At 39.2% G+C, this 27,920-nt stretch overlaps 2 protein-coding genes across 2 annotated transcripts; one reads left to right on the forward strand and one right to left on the reverse strand.

Moving 5' to 3' along the window:
* Nucleotides 1-205: 205 nt before the first annotated feature.
* b4galt6 (UDP-Gal:betaGlcNAc beta 1,4- galactosyltransferase, polypeptide 6) lies at nucleotides 206-24,643 on the forward strand. The gene is made up of 9 exons (XM_026944686.3): nucleotides 206-964; nucleotides 10,488-10,604; nucleotides 10,766-10,879; nucleotides 11,271-11,392; nucleotides 14,510-14,626; nucleotides 17,330-17,517; nucleotides 18,822-18,944; nucleotides 19,036-19,137; nucleotides 20,536-24,643. Exons 1-9 carry the CDS (start codon nucleotides 850-852, stop codon nucleotides 20,681-20,683), a joined length of 1,146 nt encoding a protein of 381 aa, XP_026800487.3. The 5' UTR covers nucleotides 206-849; the 3' UTR covers nucleotides 20,684-24,643.
* On the reverse strand, nucleotides 24,335-27,072 carry ttr (transthyretin (prealbumin, amyloidosis type I)). The gene is made up of 4 exons (XM_026944336.3): nucleotides 26,917-27,072; nucleotides 26,123-26,262; nucleotides 25,600-25,735; nucleotides 24,335-24,850 (listed from the first exon to the last, which is right to left on the reverse strand). The coding sequence occupies exons 1-4, from the start codon at nucleotides 26,980-26,982 to the stop codon at nucleotides 24,743-24,745; spliced, it is 450 nt and encodes a 149-aa protein (XP_026800137.3). The 5' UTR covers nucleotides 26,983-27,072; the 3' UTR covers nucleotides 24,335-24,742.
* Nucleotides 27,073-27,920: the final 848 nt, after the last annotated feature.

Consider the following 27,920-nt stretch of genomic DNA (forward strand, 5'->3'; position numbering starts at 1 on the left):
TTTTATAACTGTGTAGTACACTTGTTCTGAGACAACGGCTTAAACTACATTTTCTAATCATTTCCACATAATTTTCCACATTATTTGTACTAGTAAGAAATGAAACATACTGACTATTACACCTTTAACAGTTGTGGTGAATAGTTTATCGCATTAGACAGTTTTTTAGACAGAAAAACACGCTACATGTGAGTGTGGTAGTAGAGTGTGCGGATTCCCCCCCAGGGTGCAGTGGAGCTAGCGGTCACACCTTCCGGATATACCGCCTTCTCGTTTCATTCTTTACTTGAACTCTTTTTAAACCTGTTATTTTAGTCAGTTTTAGTGTCGGGAACATATTTGTAGACCGTATTTTCGGTGTTGTGTTTGAGAAAGCAGAGGAGGAGGAGGAGAAAGAGGAGGAGTAGAAGTTCTCGGCTCATTTCCTCCTCCTCACCCACTTCATATGAAAACATGGTGCATAGGCAGGTGCGGATTTGATTTCACATTATTCGCTCGTTTTCTGCTCCCTAACCCCACCATGAGCCATGTACAGTGTTTGCGGATTATCTGTGGACTGATTTAACATCTGCTTTTGCTAACTGTGAAATTTTTTTCTTCCTTTTTTTGGGGTCAGTCTGGAATTTTCTTGGTTTCAGTTGGCGCTTTAGCTTAGCATTATCGCTGCATCCCTTTTCTACCGGCCCGAAACTACACACAGGCCACAGCGATGCGGACTTTACTACAGCCTTAATTTCTCTGGGGAAGAAAAAAAAAAAAAACCATTTCGGTTTAGTGAAGGAAAGGAGCTTTACATATTTTATGGACGTGACGGATAGCTAGTAGCCGCTTCTCAGAGCAAGGGGAAAAATGCTGAATTCGAGGCGGCTGTTGCGGCTTTCCAACCGCTCCTTCTTGGCCTTCATTTTTTTCTTCTCCATGTCTACGACCTGTCTCTACTTCATTTATGTGGCCCCTGGAATAGGTGAGTGTTTTCTTTTAAAACTAAACAACAACATAACTAGCTACTCAGGGTGTAATTTAGGCTAAGTTCTATACCAATTAGCAGGCTAGCCTTAGTTACAGTTTGGTTAGCTAGCTAGCTACATAGCTCAATAGCTAGCTAATCGAATATTATTAATTCCGCTAGCTAGCTAGGTACTGTGTTCTGTAACGTCCATATTTTTATAGGCAATACATATATGTATAGCTAAAATGTTTTATAATTATTATACATTTTCAGTTTTCTATATAGCTGAGACTGCTGCGTTAAATAATTTATTCTGTGAATGTTTTGCATGATTAATCAGCTTTGGAAGCTAGCTAGCGCGAGTTAAATGCTGCCTTTCTACACTGTTAAACCATTACTAATGCTAATTAGCTACTTGGCTAGTTATGCTAAGCTGTTTAGCTAGGTAGGTGGATGCTTAGCAACCGGTCGACGCTGGGAACGTTGGAGCTGAAACACTGATATGAAACAAGTGTAATTTCAGTTCAGATGTCTTGCTCAAAGTCTAGTGCTCTTTTCTTGGTCCAGGTACACAGTATTGTGAGGAGAGAGAGAGAAAGAGGGTGAACATGGATGGGAATCAGAAAAGCACACAGTTGAGCTCAGTTCAGTGTTTTGAGCCTCAGAGAGTTTTTTTTTTTTTTTTTTTTAAACCATGAGTTGAATTGAAGTGCACAGATATGAACTACACTTCTCCAAAAGACCTCACATGTTTGATTTCATTCATTCATTCATTCATTCATTCATTCGTTCATTCATCTTCAGTAACTGCTTCATCCTGGTCAGGGTTGTGGTGGATCCGGGGCCTATCCCGGGAATACCCCCTGGATGGGATGCCAGGCCGGGCAGGGCACCACACACACACACACACACACACACACACACACACACTCTCACACCTAGGGGCATTTTAGCATACCCAATTCACCTACTTGCTTTTCTTTGAAAGGTGGGAGGAAACCAGCGAACCTGGTGGGATTAAAGGTTACGTTGGTGCAGTTCTTTCGTGGCTCACTGGTCCAAGTTTTGAACACTTGCAGAAATGCAGCTGTAACTCATTCCATGCACCTTTGCAAACTGTAGCCCTATTCAGAGCCGCTTAGTTTATCAATAATAGTTTCAATTTTTCACACATCTCCCCAGTGATTAAAAAAAAACAACAACCTTGTATCCAGAGAGCAATAGCATGACCACAAGAAGAGTGAGTTTCTGTCAGGTTGTAGTTTCTCTGAACCTGAATGCTTGCGTAATGTGGTCATATGATCACGCTACATTTGCAACATGGCATCCAAGAGGTCAAAAAGGGCAGTGGAGTAGAGAAGTGATGCTGGATCCTGTTTCAGTTTGAGGCGAACCAAGGTTCCAGCAACAATAATCACACGTCTGCACAGAAAATCTGTATCTGGACTGGACTAAAATTATCAGCCGAACGCTGAGTTTGGTGAAAAACAGAAGGTAATTCTGGCCTGTAATTTTCTCAGAGGAGGACGGAGAAGAACACCAGTGTGTCCGATCTGGATGGAAATAAAATCACACCTGTAACATAGGACATTACCCCAGGACACAATTTCAGTTTAATTCACCTGAACATGGCTTATAACTACATTTGGATAATAATAGTTGGAGTTCATGATTCCCAAGGACACAGCCGTGCACACACGTTGGTATGATCTATGCAACCGATCAAACCACTCACCAGATTAGTGCCATTTAAAACAAAGAAGCAGTTCAGCACATGCAAACGATCCAAAGGCCTTTCTGCACTTATGTAAACCTTAATGACGGCTCTTTTAGTTCCAGTTGTTCCAGTGCTTCCTGGTAGAGATGGCAGACAGCCATGTTATTGATGTCTGATGAACTAAGCCATTGTTTTTTTTACTTCCTCATGTCACTAAGGCCACTCGGCCTCTGCAGGGCTGACCAGCAGCAGATTTACTGATGACTCCACCTGAATCATAAACCCATGTTTTGAATGATTCAGTTTGATTGGCCTCCTCTGAGAAAGTGATCTTGACAAGTTTGTATCTATAAACGTACAAATGAAAATCAGCCAACACAAAATGACACTTGGAACCACTCCTCAGGCTGTTAAACACTTTAAAAGTGTTGAGATTCGACACTAATCCGGTTAATTTAACACTACAACTTTAACAGTAATGTGCGTTTTCTTTGTTAGAGAAAAATCAAGAGAATGTAGTGACCAGAGCCACTCGTACTGGAAAGAATGCACTTTACTGAAAGATGGGAACTTGCTTATACATGATAACGGTAGCTGAGCTGGCAGAACACAGCGTAATGTGTGACACACAACACATGCTAGTTTCTACAACTCACTAATAAATACGAACAAGTTAAACAACCCAACCAAAATACTTTATATTTCACACAATGATGATGGTGTTAATGCTAACACAAAACAAAGGAAACCGTTCACAGTATCTCAGGGTGGCTGAGAATGCCACACCCACACCACTAAGGGAGCATAGAGGTTTTCAGAATATATCAATATTTAGCTACCCAGTAAATCACAATACCAATTACAATAAGGCCAAAAGTGTGTGGACCCCTGACCATCACACCCATGTGCTTGTTGAACATCCCATTCCAGGTTTAGTCTCTTCTTTGCTTTAATAATAAGCTCCACTCTTCTGGGAAGGCTTTCCACTAGATTTTGGAGCGTGGCTGTGGGGATTTGTGATCATTCAGCTACATGAGCTTTAGAGAGATCAGGCGCTGATGTTGGGTGAGGAGGATATCTGGGTTGCAGTCAGACCTCAGTGGGGTTGAGGTTAGGGCTCTGTGCAGGACACTCGAGTTCTTCCACTTCAACCTTAAAACACCATGTCTTCATGGAGCTCGCTTTGTGCACAGGGGCATCGTCATGCTGGAACAGTTTTGGGCCTCTTAGTTCCAGTGAAGGAAAACTGTAAAGCTACAGCATACAAAGGCATCCTATACACTTTTGTACGTCTGACTTTGTGGCAACAGTTTGGTGGAAAACCACATATGGGTGTGATGGTCAGGTGTCCACATACTTTTGGCCATATCGTGTTCATATGGTAATGAATTCATTACCACTGATTCAGTTCATCTGTGCTAGGCAAGAAATAATGTTTGTTGTCAGTGTTTCTGTAGCAGTGTTGTTATGCTCAGGCATTAGTGCATGTGATTAGCAGCAGTGTCCCTGTTTTGGGGTTGAACTTAAACTACGGTTGCTCGGGTACACAACTTTAGTTTTATTGTTTCCATGGAACGTGGTACACACAGGCCTGTTTCCGTCAAATCGTAATACCTGACAACAGAGATATAAGTTGTAGATCAGATTTAATGCCTGTTGCCTGAGTAAAATTTGGAGTATGTGAGAGGATTTTCTTTCCCTTGATAATACACTTGTGTTCAAATTTCACGAGTGTGTCTGAAACTCTAGAGTTACCAGTTTGCGTTTTAGACCTGGACTTCTCAACGTTTTCAGCAGGCACTGTAATTTTTTTCAGCCCCTCTTAATTTGATTCCCGTTTGCTAAGTAGTTGATGATGATTTGCGCTGTCATGACATGGTCATTTATCTCACTTTGTTAACCACATTTGGGGTTTCCTGTGTACTTGACCTAAAGTGGCGAGCTGCAGCGCCGAAAGTTTCAGACCTGCAAGTTTTCAGTGTAAGTAAGTGTGCGACACTTCCAAGAGTCTGATGTTTAGGTTAAACAGTTGATTTACGAAAATTAGTTTTTGGAAATGTGTCATTCAATGGCAAAAGTTTTTCCAAAAGCTAATTTCAGACACTGATGGATGTTTCATAGCTTTTATAATGGTATAAATCATTTAGCCCATCATCAAAAAATGCATGTCACGTCCTTGACCCAACTCCGGCAGATATCATGCAACTTGTAGCAAAAACAGGATCTTGTATCTTATTTTGAGAATTTCTGGCCTTAAATGAAAGTAATGTTGCAATACCAGCATTTCTTGCACCAAAAAAAAAAAAAAAAAGGTTGGAGGTTTGCGCAAGATGCCAGTCAAGGACCGTGACATCAGCTCGTCCAGGAAGCAGGATTTATTTTAGATTAGATTAGATTCAGCTTTTTATTGTCTTTTTTATTGTCTATTGTCTTTTTATTTATTATTTTATTGTCATTGTGCAAAGTACAAGTCCAAAGCCAATGAAATGTAGTTGGGACGTAACCAGAAGTGCAAATAGCAATATATCATTGAGTGTTCTAGTGGAAGAGACAAATGAGTTAAGATGGCAGTAAAGCAAATGCGAGTGATACAGTACAAATGGCATGATATGTATTTAAAAATGCATCATTGTGCCGATCTTTTTGACACAAACACACTCGTCTACCCAACACGAGTAAAGAAACATCAGGCCTCGTAAATGTCGATTTTGAAGCTGGTTAGTGGTGTGAGCTTTATGGATATAAATCAGAAACAGCAGGGCTTATAAAATTCTGTTTGACAAGGCTGTTTTTTATTCTTTTTCTTGCATAGTTTTCTGTAGGTTTATTTTGTTTTCCTGAGTGTGGAACGTAGATCCTGAAAGTATGCTTCAGCTTTGTATATCAAGTCAAACTTCTTCAAACGCATTTAACATCAACACAAGTTCAGCACCAAACAAACAAATGAAAGAAATGAGACTTTTTAAATTAGTGCAGCCTGTAGCTTCATTTAGGCATTTTCTCACTATATTGTGCATGTTGTCTGTACTGGACGGTTTTTTATAAACGCACATTACTGATGTATACGATCAAATAAAATGGATTAACTTGACAAAATAAGCTTAGTATGCACGAAACTGCTTTCTGCGCACTGGGTTGAAAAGTGCTGTCAGTTATAACATTTCAGTGAGCTTTGAACTTCCTTTCAGCGAGTATGTCAATTTGCATTTCAAGATCAACTTCCAGGAAGTAATGGAACCAACCCTACTGAGTCTCGACTGTTTGAGCTGTGAAAATGAAAACAACCCTAAAATCCGTATAGATTCTATTGGCAAATAAATAACAATAAAGAGCCTTTCTGTGGGTGACCCCACCACCCTATCCAATCATGATCATCATGTTTGTGGTGGTATGGCAACAGGGGGGGAAAAAAAAAAAAAACCCTGCTGGAGTGGATTGAATGCTATTTTTCTGAAAAAGTCTGTCCAATCAACCAGTCATGTGGCAGTAGTTCAATGCATAAAATCATGCAGATAGAGTCAAGAGCTTCAGATGGCTTCAGTGGGCACAGGCTCACTGAAACTGAACACAAACTGAACAGAAAAAGACCAGGTGATAATTTTCCAATCTTTAACTGTCCAGTTTCAGTGAGCCTGCGTGCCACTGTAGCCTCAGATTCCTGTTCTTGGCTGCCAGGAGTGGAACCCAGTGTAGGCTGCTGTATCTGCTTCAAGATTGCCAGTGTTGTGCATTCTGAGATGCTTTTCTGCTCACCGTGGTTGTAAAGAGTGCTTATTTGAGTTACTGCCCTCCTGTCAGTTTGAACCAGTCTGGCCATTCTCCTCTGACCACAATCCTCAGCAAGGTGTTTCCTCAGAACTGCTGCTCGCTGCATGTTTTTTGTTTTTCGCACCATTCTGTATAAACTCTAGAGACTGCTGTCTGTGAAAATCCCAGGCGATCAACAGTTTCTGAAATACTCATACCAGCATGGCTCGCACCAACACCCATGCCATGGTTAAAGTCACTGAGATCACATTTTTCCCCCCATTCGCATGTTTGATGTGAACATTAACTGAAGCTCTTGACCTGTATCTGCAGCAGTTTATGCATTGCACTGCTGCCACATGATTAGCTGATTGGATAATTGCATGAATGAGCAGGGGTACAGGTGTTCCTAATAAAGTGACCACTGCGTCAATAGGTGCATGTGTATATTACAGCACTCGACACCAAAGCAAGGTTCCATGGGTTTGTGCGCTGCATGGGAATAATATTGAAGTGCTTAGCACCAGGTACATTTGTTAGTTCACTTTGTGTTGTATCTTAACTTTTAAAATCCGTGTTAAAGACAATAATAATGTGAATAGCTTAGAATCCAGGTTATGTTGTGTCCATTTTAATTTTGGGTTTATATAAATGAGTAAAATGGTAAAATGAGTGTCCTGTAATTTGAGTAGGAAACTTAGACGTCAGTGGATATAGGGCTGGCTGCAGAAAATCACTTAACTTGGTGAAGTGGTGTGTTTGACAATATTTTCTAATTATGAAATCTAAGAGCACTTGAAAATTTGCTTTTTGCATTAGAAAACGGCTTGGTCTCAGAAGAGGACTTTACAATACTTTTGTAATGCTAATGACATGGCAGATGACATGGCTTTAAATTAACCTATAAGAAAAACGTGCTCAGAATTCATTAAACAGACAGTGTTCCTTTCCAGTAGAAGGAAATATTAAGGATCGGTCTGCGCAGCGCTGCGTGAAGTCTAAACATAGCTAATGTCTAAAGATGGGAACAAGTTATGTTGTTTCTTTCTACGGCACAAACCGGCACAATTCGAGCACAAACGAACGAGCCAATCTGATACGATTTGGACGACATGGGGTGGAGAGTGAGGTCACACAGCTAAAAAAAGAATGTTTAATATCTTGAACACCAAACCAGCACAAACGTTCTTTTTTGCGGCACAAATCAGCACAAACTAATGGTATAGTTTTGGTGACAATTTATTTATATGGGGTGCCAACTTCACAGAGCCTTAATATTAATGAAATACAATGACATCATTTTTTTTTTTTTTTTAACCAGCTACCCGATACTATTGTTGTTGCTGGTGTTGGTGGTGGCAGGAAACAGCAAGTCATATTGCAAGTCATAAAATACCGCACTACCCCACTTGTCTGCACTTACAGCTGTCAGTGCATATAGATACATATTAGAACATATTAGAACATACTAGATAATGCAGATAAGTATCGCAGTGCTTTGAGAGGTATGGCATTAGCTTGCAGTCCGCTGCTGTTAGGTTTCACTTCATGTTCATGCAAAATTAAAAAATTAGAATGCCTTACTGTAGAAGAAGAATGTTTTTAATCAAGTAGCTTTGTTTTGATCAGTCAAAACCTTACACTAGTGTTTCCCATGGCCTTTTGGCATAACTAAGATGAAATATACGTGATTGTAGTGTAGCCTGCATAAATGGATGTCTTGACTCCCTGCCAGTAGTGGGATTCCAGGGAATTTTCTGTGGAAGTGGTCTGTGAGGTTTGAACTGTTTGATAGTGAGATAGATGTGCTTGCTAAGTACATGGAAGCTCAGTGACCTGGTTAGTTTCCATGTTGGGTTAATGTTTAGTCAAGGGAAGTAGAAAGGTGGGAAGGATAAAGCACGTTTTTTTTTTTTTTTTTTTTTTCTTTTTTCTCCCTCTTCCCTCCTCCCCCTCATCTTTGTATGAGGGGCTTTGGTTCAAGTACGGTTATCACCTACAGAATGCAGCATTATAGCTGTACTAGTAGAGCTCTCAAGTCATCTTTAAACCTTATTAAAGAGCTTTTGGTTCTTTAACAAAACTGTGAAAATCAGTCATACACTATATGGCCAAATGTATGCAGTCACATGACCATCACTCTCTCACACACACACACACACACACACACACACACACACACACACAGACACACACATTTTCCTTACCCAAACTGTAACCACAAAGTTGGAAGCACACAATTGTCTAGAATGTCTTTGTATCCTGTAGCATTAAGATTTCTCTTCACTGGAAAGAGGCCCAAATCTGTTCTTTCAGGACAATGCCCCTTGAGTTGCCCGAGTCCAGAGCTCAGCCCCACTGAAAACCTTTGGGATGAGCTGGAACACTGACAGTGCACCAGGCCTCCTCACCCAACATCAGTGCCTGACCTCACTAATGCTCTTGTGGCTGAATGATCACAAATCTCCACAGCCACGCCCCAAAATCTACTTCCAGAAGAGTGGAGCTTATCATGGCAGCAGTATGGGTGTGGTGGTCAGGTGTCCACATACAGTACTTTTGGCCATGTAGTGTACTTATCTGCAGCTCAAGTGGCCAAAAAACTTGGAAGTCTATCTGTCTTGAAAGCTGTGGAAATGACACTTATGACGCACTTACTAGGAACTCCGGTACACCTACTCATTCATGCAATTACCGAGTCAGCCAGTCATATGGCAGCAGTGCAGTGCAGTGCATAAAATTATGCAGATACAGGCCAGCAGCTTCAAGTAATATTCACATCAACCATCAGAATGGGGGAAAAATGTGATCTCAGTGATTTTAACCGTGGCGTGATTGTTGGTGCCAGGCGGGCTGGCACCAACGACAGCTGCTTCTATAACTGATGATCTCCTGGGGTTTTCACACACAACAGTCTCTAGAGTTTACTCATAATGGTGCAGTTCTGCAGGCGGAAATGCGTTGTTGACGAGAGAAGTCAACGGAGAATGGCCAGACTGGTTTGAGCTGACTGCAGTCTACAGTAACTCAGATAACCACTCCATACAATAGTGGTGAGCAGAAAGGAACTTTGAGGTGGATGGGCTACAACAGCCATGGCTCTCTCTCAGCTGTCTGGCTTTGCTTCTCTAAATGGTGTCAGTTACAGATTAATCTGTAAATGGTAGCTCACCTCTGAATGAAAGTCTGGAAAGTGAGGCACTGCAGAAACATAGGTTTTTAATGTTTTTTCTTTCTTTCTTTCTTTCTTTTTTTATTTTTTTTTTTTTTGTGAGAAGAAAACTGAAGAATTAAGCAGGTCACAAATAGGGTGTATCCCAAATACCAGTGTTTTATTCTTATTAGAATTCATTTTAACACATAATGGGAATATGTGACCAACTTGGAAGCCATTTTGTTGCTATAACTTGTACTGTTGTAACCTATTCGTCAGTTAGGCAATAACTTGCTCATAGACTGATTATTAGTGGTTTATACTGTATGTGCTAGTGCTCTGCATTGGTCAGCGCATTCAGCTTAGCTCAGTGGAGAACACAGTGATCCTAAAGCTAGCCTTGTTTTTCCATTACACAATCACTTGAATTTTACACATGTAGACTAGCTCAGTGCCCACAGCCAATTCTCAGTATGAATATTCATACTTGCACTAGGGGAATACACTTGTTCACCTGGTCACTAAGCTAAGAATGAGCAGAATAGTCTTCTTAGAACATTTTCTATGCCTTTTGTATTAGACCGATAAACTGTACCCTTGCCCTCTCTACACTAATGAGAGAAAAAATTGTTAATAATGTGAACTCTGGACAGTGCCCTTTTGATTTTGTTAAGAGAAAATGAAGTAGCACTGATGGCTTGATCAGGTTATTGCTGGTTTCCAGAAACAATCCCTTCCTAAGGAACCCACTATGTGGAGGCAATTAGGTCTACACAGGTTTATTTCCTTGCCAGCAGAAAGTTGTTTAACTTACTTGAAGTTATTTAACAGTACTGTGTCTAATGTCATCAGTCTTAAGGAAAATTTGATTATATTGATTTTGTCCTTCTTCCCCCCCCCCCCCCCCCCCAACCCCTCAGCCAACACATACTTCTTCATGGTGCAGGCTCAGGGTATAATGTTACGTGATAACGTGCGGACGATTGGCCAGATAATCAGATCATACACCAATAAGAACAGCACTCTGAATGGCACAGGTGAGAGAAAATGCACGCACCCAGATCATCCACACTCATACATGAACCATTCTGGCATTAAGCTTAATTCTATTCTTAATTCAATTCTGGCATTAAGTTAACTCATTTACAAGGTAGTATGTTTAGTAAAGTTATCTCCTTGTGCGTGACTGTGTTTGCAGATTATCCTGATGGGAACAACTCCAGCGAATATTTTGCTCAACCAACTACATACCTCCCTGAGAATTTCACCTATGCCCAGAACTTGCCCTGCCCTGAACGATTACCTTCTATGAGTGAGTTTTTACGTGTGAGAGAGATCAGGCTGCTTATTTGTAAAGGCCTTTCAGTTCCTCACTCATTTGGACAGGGAGTATAGCTTTCAGTTCTTGAAAATGTTTGCAGTGGCAAATCCTTTGGGAAGATACTCCATACTGGAGTTATACAGTCTATACAGTCTAAAAGTCATATGTGTTTGTGATGATTGAGTTTTGCTAATCAAGTTTGTAATTCTCACAACCTAAATCCTTTAAGTTCTTTAATTATACTTTGTAGAATGTCAATATTCAGTAAGCTTCATAATTCATCTTGGATTTTCTTATATAGCTGCACAGAAACTGCTGATGGTTGGTTGTGATTAGTTGTAATAGGGGTGAAACTGATGTGTGATGTGTTGTGCCTCTGCAGAGGGTCCTATGGAAGTAAATATGACCGAGGTTCCTATAGAGGAGGTGGAACTGCAGCTTAGACAGCTGGGCATTCAGTTTGGGGGACACTGGAAGCCCAAGGACTGCAAACCACGCTGGAAGGTACCATCACGTTGTCTATGTGGCAGCACAGTTTTATGACTGAGGGGGAAAAACCTTACATTCAAGTGGGGAAAAAAACAACACATTTACTGTTTTATCAAGTTTTCTTCAGTAATTGCTAATAACGCGTCGTGTCTGTGACACTCATGCATCAAGCATGATAACAGTGAAGAAGAAATAAAACAAAAGAAAAAGAAGCAACTTTACTATTCTACTTACTTGCATTTAGTATTGTTATGCTAATCAGAAATTAACATAACTTGTTCAGTGAAATAAACAGAAATCTGATCATTGGCTCAAGTGCAATGTTTAGGACAGGAGTGTCCAAACGTTTTTTTTTTTAAAGGGGGCCAGATTAGACCACGTGTAAATATTCAAGGGCCGGTCACCAAATATTATTTATGAATTATTCAAAATACTTTCAGCTTTAATTTAAGAGTATTTACATCCAAATCAAGTGACTGGTGTAGAAATTACATCACCGTATGCACATGGTCCCCTTATTTAAGGAATCAAAAGTAATTGAACAAACTAAAAATCATATATTAAACTGTAATTTTTAATCGCCAGTTCTCACTGTTAACTTGGTGCTTTTTGTCTGTAGCCTAACTAAATATCATTCAGTAAATTAATTCACATGTGTAGTCAGAGGGGAAAAAAGGATTTTACAGTTTAGCTAACTGTGTTAACACAGTCTGCTGCCACCATCAGGTGAGAGCAAGAATTGCAACGTGTTGGCCAGCGGGCCATCTATCATACAGAGAAGCCATGGGCCAATTAACATCTGTGTGCAGGCCTCGTTTGGCCTTGGGGCCGGACTTTGGACACCTCGGTTTAGGATCCTATTAAAAATAGGACCTTATCACAGTGATGTGTGGTCCTAGATCAGAAATGTGTTCATATATCTGCATTGGGAATAAAAAAGGAAATGATATTTTACTGCGAATTAGTGCACAACTGATACTGATTTTGAGGGTGCTAAAGATGAACATAAGCATTAGTAGTGTTTTATGTCATTTTATATGGTCAAAAATTAAACTGACATGATTTCCAATTTCAAAGTTTTAAAATGACAAATAAAAAAACAATAAATATTCAATTATTTGGAGTGGTACTCTTTCCATTTTACTTATTTCTTGGTGTGTCTCAGTTAAGGTGCATAATCCTTTAACTCACCACATTCATCCTTGAACTCACCACATTCATCCTTGAACTCACCACATTCATTCTCTAACAATTTACTAAAACTGAAAATTAATTTAAAGTATTGTTTAAAAAAAAAAAAAAAAAAAACCTTCTGTGTGTTTTGATGATTGTGTCTTTTCCAAACCGGATTATTCACTGATGATTATCAGTGACACTGCAATTACTCAAGAGTCTAAGTTCTGACAGCTGATGTGTTTCATGATGTGGTTTCCTAACTCAACAGGTGTTTAATAATGTGTGGTTAAAAGACAAAGTCAAGGTGGTAAGATGTCCACAAACAGTGTTTGTTGCGTTTAAATTACTAACTCATGGTATGATGACAAATGCACAAGTTAATAGACATGTCTCGAAGTTAATGAGTGGTTCTATGCAATGTGCTGCCGTGTGATTTGAAGATGCTGGCTTATAAACAGTTTAAATGTCCAGGCTGGGTTTAGAAAAACAAACTTCTTGCACAACCTGGCTACTTACATACGCTGTAACCATCATAATATATAATGTAACATTACTGATTTAAATACTGGCAAAACCTGAATTGTCTGGCCTTAGCAAAGTGGAAGTTAGCAACTGACGGTAGAGAACTAAAGAACTAAGAGAAGTGCTGTGATGAACATTGCTTCACATTAAGCCATCACTTTAAAGAAATTCTTGTTTTTATAATTAAGAACAACTTGTTTCTTGGAAAATATCTCATGTCTGATGTGCAGTTTTATAACAGTTTTCTGTGTGAAAACTTGTTTAAAATAGAATTACATTTCTCAAAGCCACGCGCATGCCCATTTCTAAGCATAGTATGTGAGGGTGTGTGTTTATTTAGAACTACTCGTGTACTTCCACATGCAGAAATCCCTCGTGATAGAAAACTGTAATTGCAGGTAAATTGATTAGTTCCTATCCCGCTTATTGACCATCATCTCAGCATAATAATTGTTGACTATGGTGCTTGCAACAAGTTTTATGATTTTTCTTCAAGTAAAGATTGATTGGGACGATGCAGACCATGGCACAAGGTATGGCACATGCAGCTTTGTACAGGGAACGTGTTTAAGGATTGCAGGAACTTCTTTGCTGAGAGTGACGAGCGGCTCATCAGTCATTTTTTTGTCCAGTGTACTTATAGTTGATCTCTCCCATCAACTCACTCCACTTTTGGAGCTGTCAGTATCCCTGTGCACACTTAAGTCCCTTCTACTGGCACATTAGGGATTTTCATATTGTATGTATGTTTTTCAAATGAACTCATATATGCGAACAGAAAAAGACTAACACTCGGTTAATGTACAGGTAATTAGTGGCAGACAATTATGGAGCTTATTGAACGTCGTCACCAAGTAGCCATGTGGAACACATGATTGTTTCAAAGTGCAGAACTGCTGATATTGGAGATGGCTGACTTATATTATTTATTATTTGTTTCTTAGACAAACTAGTGGTAAAAGTGCCAGAGCTTCATTTCCTGATAGTGATTTCTCTTGATAGTGAAGTTAATTTTTTCACACCTTTAAACAAGTTCCGTGTTGTCTGCAATAAGCACACTACTGGGCTTTTTAAGGGAAAGGTGTTTACCATTTATGGTGATTTCTTTATGCAAATGTGCACGGCCTTGCACGAGCAGAGCATTTTAAATTGTGTGGAATATATCGACGTTATATCAACGTTCGTTGCATATAGCATATGCAGGTGTGATAAATACATATACATACAGTTCTTATGAATGTAGTTGTATCATAATAATTAAAAAAAACATATACAGCATGGATTACCTTGATACCTTACTGGTGTTCCTGCTTCTTTATATTTACATTTATTCTCTACACTGAGTTGGTTATACAGATTACATGATCAGATGATGGTAAACTTGCTAATAATAGTACAGTACTAACTGTCTGTCTCTCTCTGTCTGTATCTCAGGTGGCTATTCTGATCCCCTTTAGGAATCGTCACGAACATCTTCCCATTCTGTTTCAGCACCTTGCTCCCATGCTCCAACGGCAGCGCTTACAGTTTGCATTTTATGTAATTGAGCAGGTATGTAGACACGGAGGCTGAGATTGAAATTGTTCTTTATAATTCATTTGTTTATTTGTATAATGTCGTAATTAATATGCCTTTAAAAAAAAAAAAAAACAGCTCTGCACACACACAAGCTCAGCGTCTGTCATGTTGCTGCAAGGGCGTAACAATAGAACTATGTACAAAAACACTCCCACAAAGTTTTAGTAAAAACAAAAGCATCACAAAAATGCAAATTGCCAAAGCTAAATGTGGGTCAGGGAGGGTTAGTCAAGCTTGCAGCTGAGTAATCAACATTGAGCACAAAAACCTCCAGCGCAATACTTCCTGGTCTGCGGAAAAATACTCTGGGGAAGGAACCTAATAACTTCTAGGGCCTACAGCCCATTAACTAAAAGCTTGTTGTGTGTAAACACACTAAAAGTATATAAGTTTCTGTGGTAGATGTGTGTTAATAAATAATGCTCCTTTGGTTGTGCTGCCCTCAGCTGGTGTATTTGGGCATTTCCTCTCAGTTGTTTTAGGCGCTCTACCTTATTTAGCGGAAGTAAGTAATAGCACATATTTCCTCTTTTTGTGCAAGATTTCCAGTTTGCTTTGTAAATACTTGTTTGTAAATGTAGTAAAATAACAAAAGTATTGTGAGTTATTTGTTTTATTATTATTATTATTATTATTATTATTCTGTGTAGAGAAGATATGAACAGGTCATGTCTGCAGTCATTCAGGTTTCCTTAATAGAAACTGTCCATTAACTGCAATAACTCACAGTACTTTATGTTTGGATACCTAAATACATTTAAAAAAATACGAAGTATTTTTAGACATTAATGCAAGTAAAAAAATATAAATAGATTCAGATACACAATTTTTTGCGTCTCATGGTCATATCAGAGAACAAATGTCTTCAGAAGTAACTTTTCCCTTGTCTGCATCAGGTACTGTTTAGGGAACTTGGCTATCAAACAACTAGCTAATCTCAGTAACATTTAACTTTGCTGACATGCAAAGTTTTCACTGGAGCATCAGCGCCCAAACACTTCTCTGGATACGGTACTCTTCTGTAGGCCTTCTGCCCAAGTGAGCAAACGGACAGTCACTTTTGTGTTTTCTGTAGATTCAAAGCTTACAGCCAAAACCAAAGGGCTTCTTCTTTGGGGAGGCAGCTGGAGATCTTATGGTGTCTCGCATCCATATTCAGCTCTGGTGTGCAATTTATGGTCAAACCACAGCTGCTCTAAGAAAACCTTTCATTTGTGCCAGTTATTAAGGCAGCCCCTAACTGCAGTAGCCCCTAACAGTACCAGTTTTCCATGAAACTATAACTATTAACACTAACTATGAGACATTAAATGACAGTGTCGATAGATGCTGTGATGAATACGAACTAGTTGGATGAAATAACCGGAAATGGCTAGCTGGAAATCTTGCACAAAAACCGTCAAACAGACCGAGTCCATCGGAATTTTATTATAATTTTTTTTTTATACATATAGATGATCGTCAAAGACATCATTTGAAACAATGCCACCATTTTGAAGTTTGTTAACAGAGACATGTATTAAAATCCTTTAATAAATACATGAGTAATCAATAAATCAGCTAATAAATACACGATCTATTTAATATTTATGTAATGATTTATTGGAGAATTTCTTGACGGACACATTTAAAGATTTATGAAAACAGTTATTGAAAGAGTTTGTGCTTCAGCAGGCGAGTTATGGGTGGACTTTCTTTATGATGAGTTCTGATTGGACAGCAGGTCTGCCTGCTGGATGTGTTGTGATCGAACAGTGCATCATGTTCACTGAGGGAATATAATATAGGCTATCTCTATATAAACACATTCTTTCGGGAAAAGTAAACTACATACTCTACAGAAACACTACATATTCTAAATTTTGTAGACATCACATTTCAGCTGAAAGAGGTAAGTACTATAATGTCTTGGTAAGCCTTGGGTATTTATTTTCCTTGTTTTCTAATTGAAAAAAAATCTCGGTTTTTATACTGACATGTACTGTAGTAAATTAAAAAGTCATTTACTTAAACCTAATTTAGTATAATATTATGGATTTAAGTCACCCAGATTCGTGAGGTAATGACCCAGGGATTGTTCTAGGTTTTGTTCTGGTTATATCAGTCTACCATGGATTTCAAATGTAGCTTTCTTTCACATTTAACCCCCTCCTGTATGTCAGGACATAAGGAGTGCTGCTGGCTAGCCAGCTTCTGACAAGAAACTAGCGTTAAAGAGCATTAGACACTTTAATGGATCAGAAAACGAACAAGGAAAATAGCTAACCTGCCTTTTACCAAGAGCGATATGAAAAAAAATTATCACTGGACTGCAGGAGTTGCTCTCAGAAGGTGTCAATTTCAGTTAAAATATAATGATCCACAATGTTGGAATATGACTGATATGTCTCTGGATATTTCCGTGATTATTATTTTTGAATTATTTATACATTCTGTTGACACTTTCTGCAAGATACCCTACAGCATGGAGATAGAAATGCCCCTTTACAGTAGTTTTATTTGTTTTGTTCTATAATACAACATGGATGCTTTTCTTGTTTATCTCTTAAGTTTGTTGCATTCATGCTCAAATCCATCTGATATCTAGATTTTATTTTAATTTTACAGTAAATTGGTGTTCAAGTGTGCACCATCCCCTGTTTCTCCTTCAGTGGTTTGTTGGTCTTTTTCTTCCAGGCAGGTACGCAGCCTTTTAACCGAGCCATGCTTTTTAACGTGGGTTTCAAGGAGGCAATGAAAGACCTGGCCTGGGACTGTGTGGTTTTTCACGATGTCGATCATATCCCTGAAAATGACCGGAATTATTACGGCTGCGGGCAGATGCCTCGTCACTTCGCCACAAAGCTCGACAAGTACATGTACCTGTGAGTTTCAGAGATGTGTACATACAACAGATTTCATTTGTGTTTCATGAATTGAATGAACTTTTATGGTTTATACGTTTCGTCTCTTTCTTCTGTGAATATCAGCACAGGTGTGATTCGGCTGCAGGTAGTCACAACTATGCTGATATTCCGCACGATTGCATGTGATATTGTTATTATACAACAGTTCTATAAACCAGCCAAATATTTTGTTTATTTTTGGCCCGACAACAAAAATCATTCACAAAGAAGCCACAGCTGGATTGCGTGTTGCCATGCCAGTGCACAGACTGACTGACAGCTTGTAGTAAATTTAGCAGCGGTTTCAGTGTAACAAACTAGAATTGGAGTTTTATGTAACGAACACGGACAAGCAGTGAAATGTCCCAGTGCTATATTAAATAGCAGCATTTTTGGAGCGTCGCTACTCCAATCAAATTAGTGGACCAGAACTAACTGTTGTATAATCGACAATTAGTTTTTTAAATTTATTTTTGCACAGAAATGTCACAGACTCACAGTTGAAGACTGGAAAAATGTAGCCTGGTCTGATGAATCTTGATTTCTGCTGAGGCACACAGATGGTAGGGTCAGAATTTGGCACCAACAGCATGAATCCATGGACCCAAACTGCCTTGTGTCAACAGTCCAGGCTGGTGGAGGTGGTGTAATGGTGTGGGGAATGTTTTCTTGAAACACTTTCGCCCGTTAATACCAATCGATCATCGCTTGAATGCCACAGACTATTTGAGTATTGTTGCTGACCATGTGCATCCCCTCATGGCCACAATTTACCCTTCTCCTAAAGGCTACTTCCAGCATGATAATGCACCATGTCACAAAGCAAAATTCATCTCAAACTGGTTTCAGGAACATGACAATGAGTTCAGTGTTCTTTAGTAGCCTTCCCAGTCACCGGATCTGAATCCAGTAGAACACCTTTGGGATGTGGTAGAACGGGAGATTCACAGCATGAAAGTGCACCTGAAGAATCTGCAGGAATTATGTTATGCAATCATGTCAACATGGACTAGAATCTCAAAGGAATGTTTTGAACATCTTGTGTAATCCATGCCAGGAAGAATTGAGGCTGTTTTGAGAGTAAAGGGAGGGCCTACCCAGTATTAGTGTAGTGAGAGAGTATGTAGATACAAGGTTGGGGCATCAAGAAAAGAATTGCCTCAATTGCAGTCACAATATTGTTCAGGAAAATAAAATGTATTCTCCAAATTGTTATGCCCAGATTTTTGAATATTTGAGTATTTGTGAATATACAAATGATTGTCATGTATGTGTGTGTTCAGTTTGCCCTACAGTGAGTTCTTTGGAGGAGTGAGTGGGCTTACAGCAGAGCAGTTCCGCAAGATCAATGGTTTTCCCAATGCATTCTGGGGCTGGGGAGGGGAGGATGATGACCTCTGGAACAGGTGGGTAGATGTGTGCATGTGTAATTAAACAGTGTTACTGTTCTCAAACAGTTTGCACCTTTTCAACGTCCATCCCTCTGTGATGTCCCAGGGTGCACTTCGCTGGCTTGAATGTGACCAGACCTGAAGGAGATATTGGTAAATACAAGTCAATTCCCCATCACCACCGAGGAGAAGTGCAGTTCCTGGGAAGGTCAGTTTGCTCTTTGCCTGTCTGTCTTTCTCATTAGTGGCCGCTCTTAAGATGTTTAATATGTTGCATGAACAAAATAAAACTTAAATTGTGTTTCCAGTGTATAAACTGGTGAGATTTGGAACTATGTATGGTTGTGGCCAATGGGAAGCAGGAAAAGAAGTGGGTGATGAGTTCAACAAATATGTATTTGTTTTACATTTGCTTGCATTGAGTAGAGGTTAAACTAACAATGTGTCACTACAATCTTCCCACGTTTAAGTGCTCGTAACCTCCAGTGCAGTGACCCATTGCTGACGCACCTCATTTGCAGTAGTGCAATACTCTTTACATTCCACTTGTTATCCTGTGATTTGTTGAGAATGTGTTGTTGATTTGCATATTCAATTCAATTCAATTCATTTTTATTTGTATAGCGCTTTTTTACAAAGGTCATTGTCTCAAAGCAGCTTTACACAAACAAAAGTAAAGTGAAGTGTGTGTGTGTGACGTCTCTGATGAGCAAGCAGGGCGACGGTGGCAAGGAAAAACTCCCTGAGATGGTGATAGGAAGAAACCTTGAGAGGAACCAGACTCAACAGAGAACCCATCCTCATATGGGTTTACACTGTAGTGCGCGCGTGTGTGTGTGTACAATGTGTGTTGGTGTAGTCCATGGAAAACAGCTGAAGCGTCTTCGTGGCAGTATGAAGCATTGCCGGGGGACAGGTCCAGAGTGAAGGGGGGGGGGGTCTGGATTACCAGCAGCTCAGGAGTGTAGCTCGGCAGAAAGAGAAGGAAAGTGGTTAGGTACACTCACAGTCACCGTGTGGAGATAAAACTTAATGAGGAGTGCAGGGGACTCTGGCAGGACTAGCTCTAACAGCATAACTAAAAGGAGAACCAGGGGGAAACACAGACGTGAGAGATCCCTGATATGTAAGGCATACAGTCACTCTGCCGTCACAAACTTGAGTAACTAACGAGAGTGAGAAAGACAGCATCCAAACACACCAGATCACCATAACACTCAACATCCACAAGTCCCCCAGATCTACTCCTTTGTCTAAAACACTAGTCGCTAAATGCTAGGTTAAATAAATAAGTCTTCAACCTCAACTTAAACACTGAGACCATGTCTGCTTCACGTACATTAACTGGGAGGCTATTCCATAATTTTGGGGCTTGGTAAGAGAAAGCTCTGCCCCCTGCCGTGGTTTTGGCAACGCGTGGTACTGATAGACAGCCTGCATCCTTAGAGCGAAGTAGGCGCGGCGGAACGTAAGGTACTAACATATCGCTTAAATACTGCGGAGCGAGACCGTTTAATGCTTTATAGGTTAGGAGTAATATTTTTTTTATCTCTCTCTCTCTCTCTCTCTCTCTCTGTCTCTCATACTTTCACTCTTTCTCTCTCAGGTACAAGTTGCTGAGGTATTCTAAAGAAAGGCAATATTTGGATGGCCTAAATAATCTCCAGTATTCTCCGGAAATCTCTTTAAGTAGTCTGTATAAGAACATCACTGTTAACCTGAGCCCTGAGCTTGCCCCCATAGCGGAGTACTGACACCTGTCTCTCCATCCTCTCCACCTGGCCATCAGTACCTGAAGACGACCGACCCAGCATCGTGGAGAAGAGTGTGGTCTGAACATCGCATACGGCCACCAAGTAACCTTAAACCCAAGAGACAAAAGGTTAAAGGCCCGAATACTCAAATGATTGTGCGTGTGTGAAGTCATACCTATGTTTTTGTGAGCGTGTGCGTCCCAATGCATGTCTCTGTTTATGCGGCTTTAGCTACTCAAATCACATCATGCTACGAAAAAAAAGGAGGAAGGAGAAATTGGGGTGTGTCAGTGTCAACTATTCAAATGTTTACTGCGAAGCCTTAACTGATTTTCATAGGCTGTTATCACTCTGAGTGTCGGTTCTCATCCATGCCAACAATGTAGACTGCTCAGTTTTACAACTCAACAGCAACGTAAATGCCAATAGCTATTTTATGGCACGTTTTGTATCATATTGTAGTATTTTAATGCATATGATGATTTATGTATGTACTGTAAATGGTCTTTTTTTTGGCCTTCCTTATTTATTATTATTTTTTTTTTTTTTTAGTTTCTTGAGATGTACTTTTGAGCACTCCAGTGGTGTGTGTAATGTGAGCGTCACGTTTTCTTTTGTGGGCTGTGAGTGCACGAAGGATCACGACTGCTCACTTGATCCTGTAATGTCATACATCATTCCAGTGCACATACTCTTACTTTGGCAGCTAACTGTCTTTTCATTAACCCTCTACTCTGTCTTTCCTTATACAAATGGACGCTTCAACTTAAGGACTAAAGACAAATGAAATTGGGATGAGTGGTCTATTAAACAAAACACCAATATCAGCTGCATGCCTTATGTTTTTGCCAGGCTTTCTTTTTTTGTATATCATTTAATGTTTTTTTTTTTTTTTTTTGTGCACTGTAACAATGAAAATGAAGAAAAGATATCTTCTTTTCTTATATAAAAGAGGGGAGGAAAAAATTTTATTGCTGGTCATTCACTCGAAGAATTGCTGAGCAGTCGGGTACACAGCTGCTAAATGCTAAAATACTATAATTGTGCGTGTGTGTGTGTGTGTGTGAGTGAGAGAGAGAGCGAGCGAGAGAGCGCGTGAGAGAGATCCTCCAGCTGTGCATATGAAGTACCTTGTGATGTTGCACTCTAGTCATAAAATAAGTTGGGCCTGGATGAGAGAGTGATGTCAGTGTTACTCTTGAATGGCATCAGAATAGAGTTTGGGCAATGAAGACTTTATGCTGTTAAAGTTTTGAGCTGTTGATTGGTTGTGCTTTTCTTTGTACATGTTGATTGCCTTTGTATATACAGCCTCATGTTGAAGATGATGTATCATAATTTGGTTTATTTTTATGTGGTAATTTTTTTTTTTTTTTTTTTTTTTTTTTGGGTTAGTGATCCATTTTGTTAATTTATATCTGTCCTAAATAGAAATCTGGTATTGATATTCTTATACTCCCTGTGTGTCTGGTTGTGTGTGTCTGGGAGTGTGTGTGTGTGTGTCTGGGAGTGTGTGTGTGTGTGTGTGTGTGTGTGTGTGTGTGTGTGTGTGTGTCTGGGAGTGTGTGTGTGTGTGTGTGTGTGTCTGGGAGTGTGTGTGTGTGTCTGGGAGAGTGTGTGTGTGTGTGTCTGGGAGAGTGTGTGTGTGTGTGTCTGGGAGAGTGTGTGTGTGTGTGTCTGGGAGAGTGTGTGTGTGTGTCTGGGAGAGTGTGTGTGTGTGTGTGTCTGGGAGAGTGTGAGTGTGTGTGTCTGGGAGTGAGTGTGTGTGTCTGGGTATGTGTGTGTGTGTCTGGGTATGTGTGTGTGTGTCTGGGTATGTGTGTGTGTGTCTGGGAGTGTGTGTGTGTGTGTCTGGGAGTGTGTGTGTGTGTGTCTGGGAGTGTGTGTGTGTCTGGGAGTGTGTGTGTGTCTGGGAGTGTGTGTGTGTATACTTGGAGAAGCAAGTATCCCCTTCCACTGAAGTCAGAGCATATCAGCAGTGCTGTTTGTGGCACTAGCTTTTCTTTCCCCTGTAACACTGACATGTTCATAGCCCTAATTCTGTGTTCTCTAATCCTGAAGCTCACTGATGCTCAGGATAATTCCTTCTATTTCCCAGCTTGCACAGGGTCATGTAGTGCACTGAGACTTGTTCTGTGGTTCCTCCGCTCTGAGCTGTTGCGTTTTCAGGATGTGTCTTGTGTGTCCTTGTTTTGTGTTCAAGCAAAGGCCTTTGTGTGTTGTTCTCTAAGACCAGGCTGAGCCAATGCTCTCTGAAGATATTTGTGTGCTGAAGCATGCTTGTACTCTGTAGACCCAAGTTTCTTGTTTACAGATTTCTTCTCTTCTTAAACTTGCAGACTGAAGTCTATGTTTGATCATGCCTAGTTGCTATGGTTCGAGGTTATATGAATACACTTTTGACCAATGGGGGAAGGAATCTGAAAGCATATTTATGAAATAGGGTTTCAGAAGTGAAGGTTAATACTACAGTGAAGAAGATTAGAGGTGCCAAAGTCCCACTGTGCCCTTGTGTGAAAACTTTTCCTTCCCTTTCTTTGTCTTTTTTAATCCAATCCTTCACTCGCATTGCTTGTAAAGCTTTCTATTTTCACCAGTGTTGAGGTCTTAAAATTGAGGTTGATTTGGTACCTTAGGAGTTTCTGTCTGAGAGTGATAGTAGCTTGTTAAAAAAGGATTAGTTTGGTCCAAGAAAAACATTACATAACTAACTAAACATTAAACACTGCACCTAAATTTGACATGCATCAAATTGAACACATTCATTTTAATTAATAAACTCACACCCCTTTAGCTGTTTAGTTGGAGAACTGAGTTTTTCATTCAATGTGTTGTGGAAGAAATGAACATCAAGGAAAATGCGTTGTTATGACAACATATTATAAGTGACTGGCTGACTAGCAGACAGTGTTCTGTGGTGGATGCTGGTCAGACAGTGGGCAACAGTATTTCATTTAAATACAGGAGATCTTGCATTCTCACATTGTAACACAATGTGTGCATCACTTAGACTTGGTCTGAATGATTATTATCTGTTCATCTTCAGTCCTTTCATGCATAAATGTAGTGAACTTTCGTCTATAGAACCAAAAATGAAAGTTACAAACTGTATTTAAAAAAAAAAAGTATCTTTACCAAGGTGCTTGCAATGTGCAAAGTGTGAAATCTTGTTATTAAGCTACTAGCAACTTTTATGAAATTCATCACAAATGACTTATGGCATTGTTATTGTATTAAAAAAGATGAGGTTTCCCACCTCGGGAGGTTTTTAAGCCTTCTGTCTTAGCCCTGTATTCCTAATTTGGCTTATGCTCGGAGTGTGTTGTGTCCAAAATTTTTGAACCTGTGACCCGTTTTTAGTTAGTTACCATCATGAGGTGGCCTAGGTTTTAAACAGTTTCATCTCAAAAAGTTTTTATTTAAAAATAAATTGCACCCCATTCCTTGTCCCTGTGTCTTTGAAATGATTGAAAAATATAGATTTTGAAACATGTATTCTCATTTACAGATTGTCATAGAGTGTTACGTTTTTTTGCAGTATTCATATTTGTGCCTTGAGTTCTTTTCTTTACACATTTGCATTCATGATTGACAGTTGCAGTGAGGTGGCTGTTTTGGTCTTTCTAAAATGAAAATAATATCGAGTGCACATTTATTTTTCAGAAGTATTTAATTTAAATCTGGATTTAAATGTGTAGTCTTCTAAAACATTAAAAACGAATGAATTGGAGCAGAAAGCCAGGGGACCCTTTCCTCTGTGTCTCGTACTGTTTTTCAGGGTCCATGTTGTTTTCTGCAGCACTCTTTTTGGAAAGGGGATGAGCGATATTGACTGCTTTGACTGATGTGTACAATCCTGATGTTCCTTTTTTCCCCCGTTTTTCCGGTCTCTTTACTGTTACCGGTTTGCTCACTGCGATACACTCTGTAATGACCATTAAAAGAGTTTATAGTTGAAAACTCAGAGAGTAATCTCTTTCTTGAATGTGTTCATCGTGGTGACCTGTTTACGGGTATGGGAAATGTGGGTGGTGTGGGTATTTGGCATGCTGTGTGTATTTATTCATGTTCTTTCCCCACTACAGCTGTTGTGGTGTAGGAGAAGGGGCTTAGTAACAGGGCCAGAGTGTAATGATGATGTCCTTCTGCATGAGCCTCAAACACCACCTGCAATCATACAGTCACACTTTATATAATCATATTCATGTAAAACTTCATATAGCGCTTATATACTTTGAACTATATTCTAAAACATTGAGAGCCTTTATGAGAAACAGACCTTCCTTGAATACTCTTACTGAGGGTTTATGGACAGATCTGTCTGTGTGCTATGTTTGGCAAAAATGAAGCACTTGGTTGAAGTCCAACTTGTTATTTACTGAATGTCAGAGTCCAGTTTACACACTCGTAAATTCAGGCACTCTTATCACTATGGGCCTTACTACATACTCATACTACTTAAGGGAAACCTATTTTGTTGTTTTTTTTCAATTGGGCACAACTAAAATTCTGAAAAATAGGTTTCTGGCTTTATTTCCTGTTAAGCAATCATTTTCTGAATCAGGTGCTATTTTAAAGACTGATGGGCAAAGTTTAAAAAAAAAAAAAAAAAAAAAGCCTCTCAAATGAGGAGTGTTAATAGAGCCCAGTCTCAGGGTTGACCAAAATTCCTGGATATTTATTTATTTATTTATTTGAAATATAAGTAACTAGTGAAAGTGCATGTGAGATCAATTTCAGTACTTTCAACTTAACCCAAAAAAAAAAAAAAAAAATCTCTGGGAATTTTTTTCCCCCGTTCCAGGAGACTGAGTAATTAGTCTCCGGAGTCTCCTAGCTAATCCGAGAGAACAATTGTAAAAACCTTGTAAATGAGCACTACTGTTAAATTCTTATTAGAGTGAAAGACTACTCACTTCAGCGACTTCATGGAATGATGTGCGACCTTCTGCTTTCCAGTAGGTTTTGGTATCAAACTCGACACGATACACACCAGGTTTGAAATCCTGGTCGGAGAGAAGTTCATGAACCTCTCCAGCTATATTTGTATTCCTGTACAGAGGCGATATTGAAGTTATTGAGAGAACGAGCTCAAGTGATGGAAGACTAAAATCTGTTACAATAAATCAGATTCCCCACAAGAATCAACCATTTCACCTATTACAGTTACAGTACCATTTTTTTCATCGTTTATTTCAACAGACTTTTAGTGAAGGTTACTTTCAACCTTCAGTAACCAAACAATTCAGAAAGAGTATTTTCTCTGCTCTATATTCTATGTGTAAAATAAATGATGTGAAATAATCTTTTCAGTAAATTATCCACAACGGTATAGCATAATGCTAGCTGTAGAATTATTTAGATGTCCTTATTGCAGTGTGGTATCACAACCTCACCTGATGTCCTAAAATATGTTCTTATTTTTGGATGTCATCTTACCCACTGGCAACTTTTTCCCATGTTTTATCAGCACCTTGGCGGAAGACCGTAAGTGCCACGTTTCCAGCAGGTGCGCCTCTCAATGCGTCCAGGATCTTTACGTTTAGAGGACAATGTACGTCTGAAACAGCATGACGATCCTAAAGAGCAGTAAAGAACCTAATTGTATTCCCAAAGCATTTTCTGATCTCGTGTGAATTCAGTGAGCTCAGTGTCAGTTTTTCACAGATAAACACAAGGGTAACATTAACATTTCATACCCTTTTGTCATGTTTCTCGACTGTAAATTATTTGATGTCTTGTTGAATATCTACATTATTAGAAACAAAAGCTTGCTACAGGGAGAAGACTATATTTCATAGCCATCACTGGACATGAATATAAATGATAATGATAACAATGATAATAAAAAGCAAAAACAAACATTGCTCAAAATTTTTGATTTCATTTAGTTATTCTTAAACCTACAAAACAAATTTTAATAGCATTTTGAATGCTTCTATTTACATCATCGATGTTGATTATTCTTTCACTATACTGTTAAAGTATTGTCATCAAGAAATGACATTTCTGACTCATTCAAAAAGATTTAACAATATATATCAGCTATGAGTATGTCAGATTATGAGATTTTGCATAAAATAAGGTGATTAAAAAGTACCTGACTTGAGACAGTCTCAATTTGCTTGAAAAAATTTAAACAATTTAGTTTGCGTAAGACTGCACTTGGAAATATTGTCATCTAGTTACAGAATTTTTCAGAAAGATGAACTCTGTGGACCACAGTAACTTACCACCGGAGCAGCCTGACAGCAGAAAAGTGTTGAGGCAAGAAGGACAAAAATGCTAGCTTTGGCCATGGTGGAACACGAGTGCAGACACTGAATATGTGCCTTAAATACTTGAATTAGGTCTTGTTTGTGTGCTCTGGTGACTCCAGGGGAGAGCTGGGGCGTTGCCTTGACCCAGTAAATAAGTGGGTAATGTGTAACTTCAAACAAAACAACCTTCGTGGCAATTTTACTATATTTTACAATATTTGTTGCACAAGGGAAGGCCTGAAACAAAATGCCTGGTAACCTTTTTTTTTTTTTTTTTTCCGTAGTTTTCAGATTTTATTTTCAATGCTGTGTGACACATTTCGTAATTATAACTTTCTTTGTTAATATCTGTCTTGTCAAAGAACCAGGGCTTAATGCTATGTCGAAGTGGTTACTGAGGTGAACAGGGAACACAATCATTTTGCAAACTGATCGTCTTGTGAATCTTGTAATTGTCTCATCTTATGTGAACTTTGTTCTCAAACGCACTGCTACAGATGTACAATATATTACACACACAAACACGCACTGCTATAGATATACACACACCGGGATAAGACAGTCCACTAATGACGTAGTGAATGATTCAGTGTCAGAATGTCAGAGTGTCAGAGTGCTTTGCTGTGGCAGTTCCTTGTGGTCTGTCTTATATACAAAAAATAATAATAATAATCTGAAAGCACTATTTGTAGTAATTTCTGAGAGTAAAATCAGTGGCCCCTTTTCATATGGTACAGCTCAGATACTGAGTCTAGTAGAGTGGGAGAGTTTTTTCCGCACACTGAAAGCATACACAGATAGGAGATCTAGTCTTAGGCACCCTATATTTTTTTAGTACAAACTTTGTTACAGATTTTCATTTTATGATTTCTACATTATTGATTCAGTACAAAAACATTTTAGAATTCCAAACATTAGTTTTCCAGCACAAAATTAAATGTTACAAAAAATGTTTGTATGTCAGTAAAGAAAGCAGC

This window comes from Pangasianodon hypophthalmus, chromosome 19, assembly GCF_027358585.1.
Source record: "Pangasianodon hypophthalmus isolate fPanHyp1 chromosome 19, fPanHyp1.pri, whole genome shotgun sequence".
In the NCBI taxonomy this organism is placed as follows: domain Eukaryota; kingdom Metazoa; phylum Chordata; class Actinopteri; order Siluriformes; family Pangasiidae; genus Pangasianodon; species Pangasianodon hypophthalmus.

Bases quoted from the DNA above. Each gene is read 5' to 3' on its own strand.
- b4galt6 (XM_026944686.3), top strand. From the start codon at position 850: ATGCTGAATTCGAGGCGGCTGTTGCGGCTTTCCAACCGCTCCTTCTTG. The intron at 10,605-10,765 runs GTGAGAGAAAAT...CTGTGTTTGCAG, and splicing joins CAGCACTCTGAATGGCACAG to ATTATCCTGATGGGAACAAC. The intron at 17,518-18,821 runs GTGAGTTTCAGA...GTGTGTGTTCAG, and splicing joins CTCGACAAGTACATGTACCT to TTTGCCCTACAGTGAGTTCT.
- ttr (XM_026944336.3), bottom strand. From the start codon at position 26,982: ATGGCCAAAGCTAGCATTTTTGTCCTTCTTGCCTCAACACTTTTCTGC. The intron at 25,736-26,122 runs GTAAGATGACAT...GCCTCTGTACAG, and splicing joins TGGGAAAAAGTTGCCAGTGG to GAATACAAATATAGCTGGAG. The intron at 24,851-25,599 runs GTGAGTAGTCTT...GTATGATTGCAG, and splicing joins CATTCCATGAAGTCGCTGAA to GTGGTGTTTGAGGCTCATGC.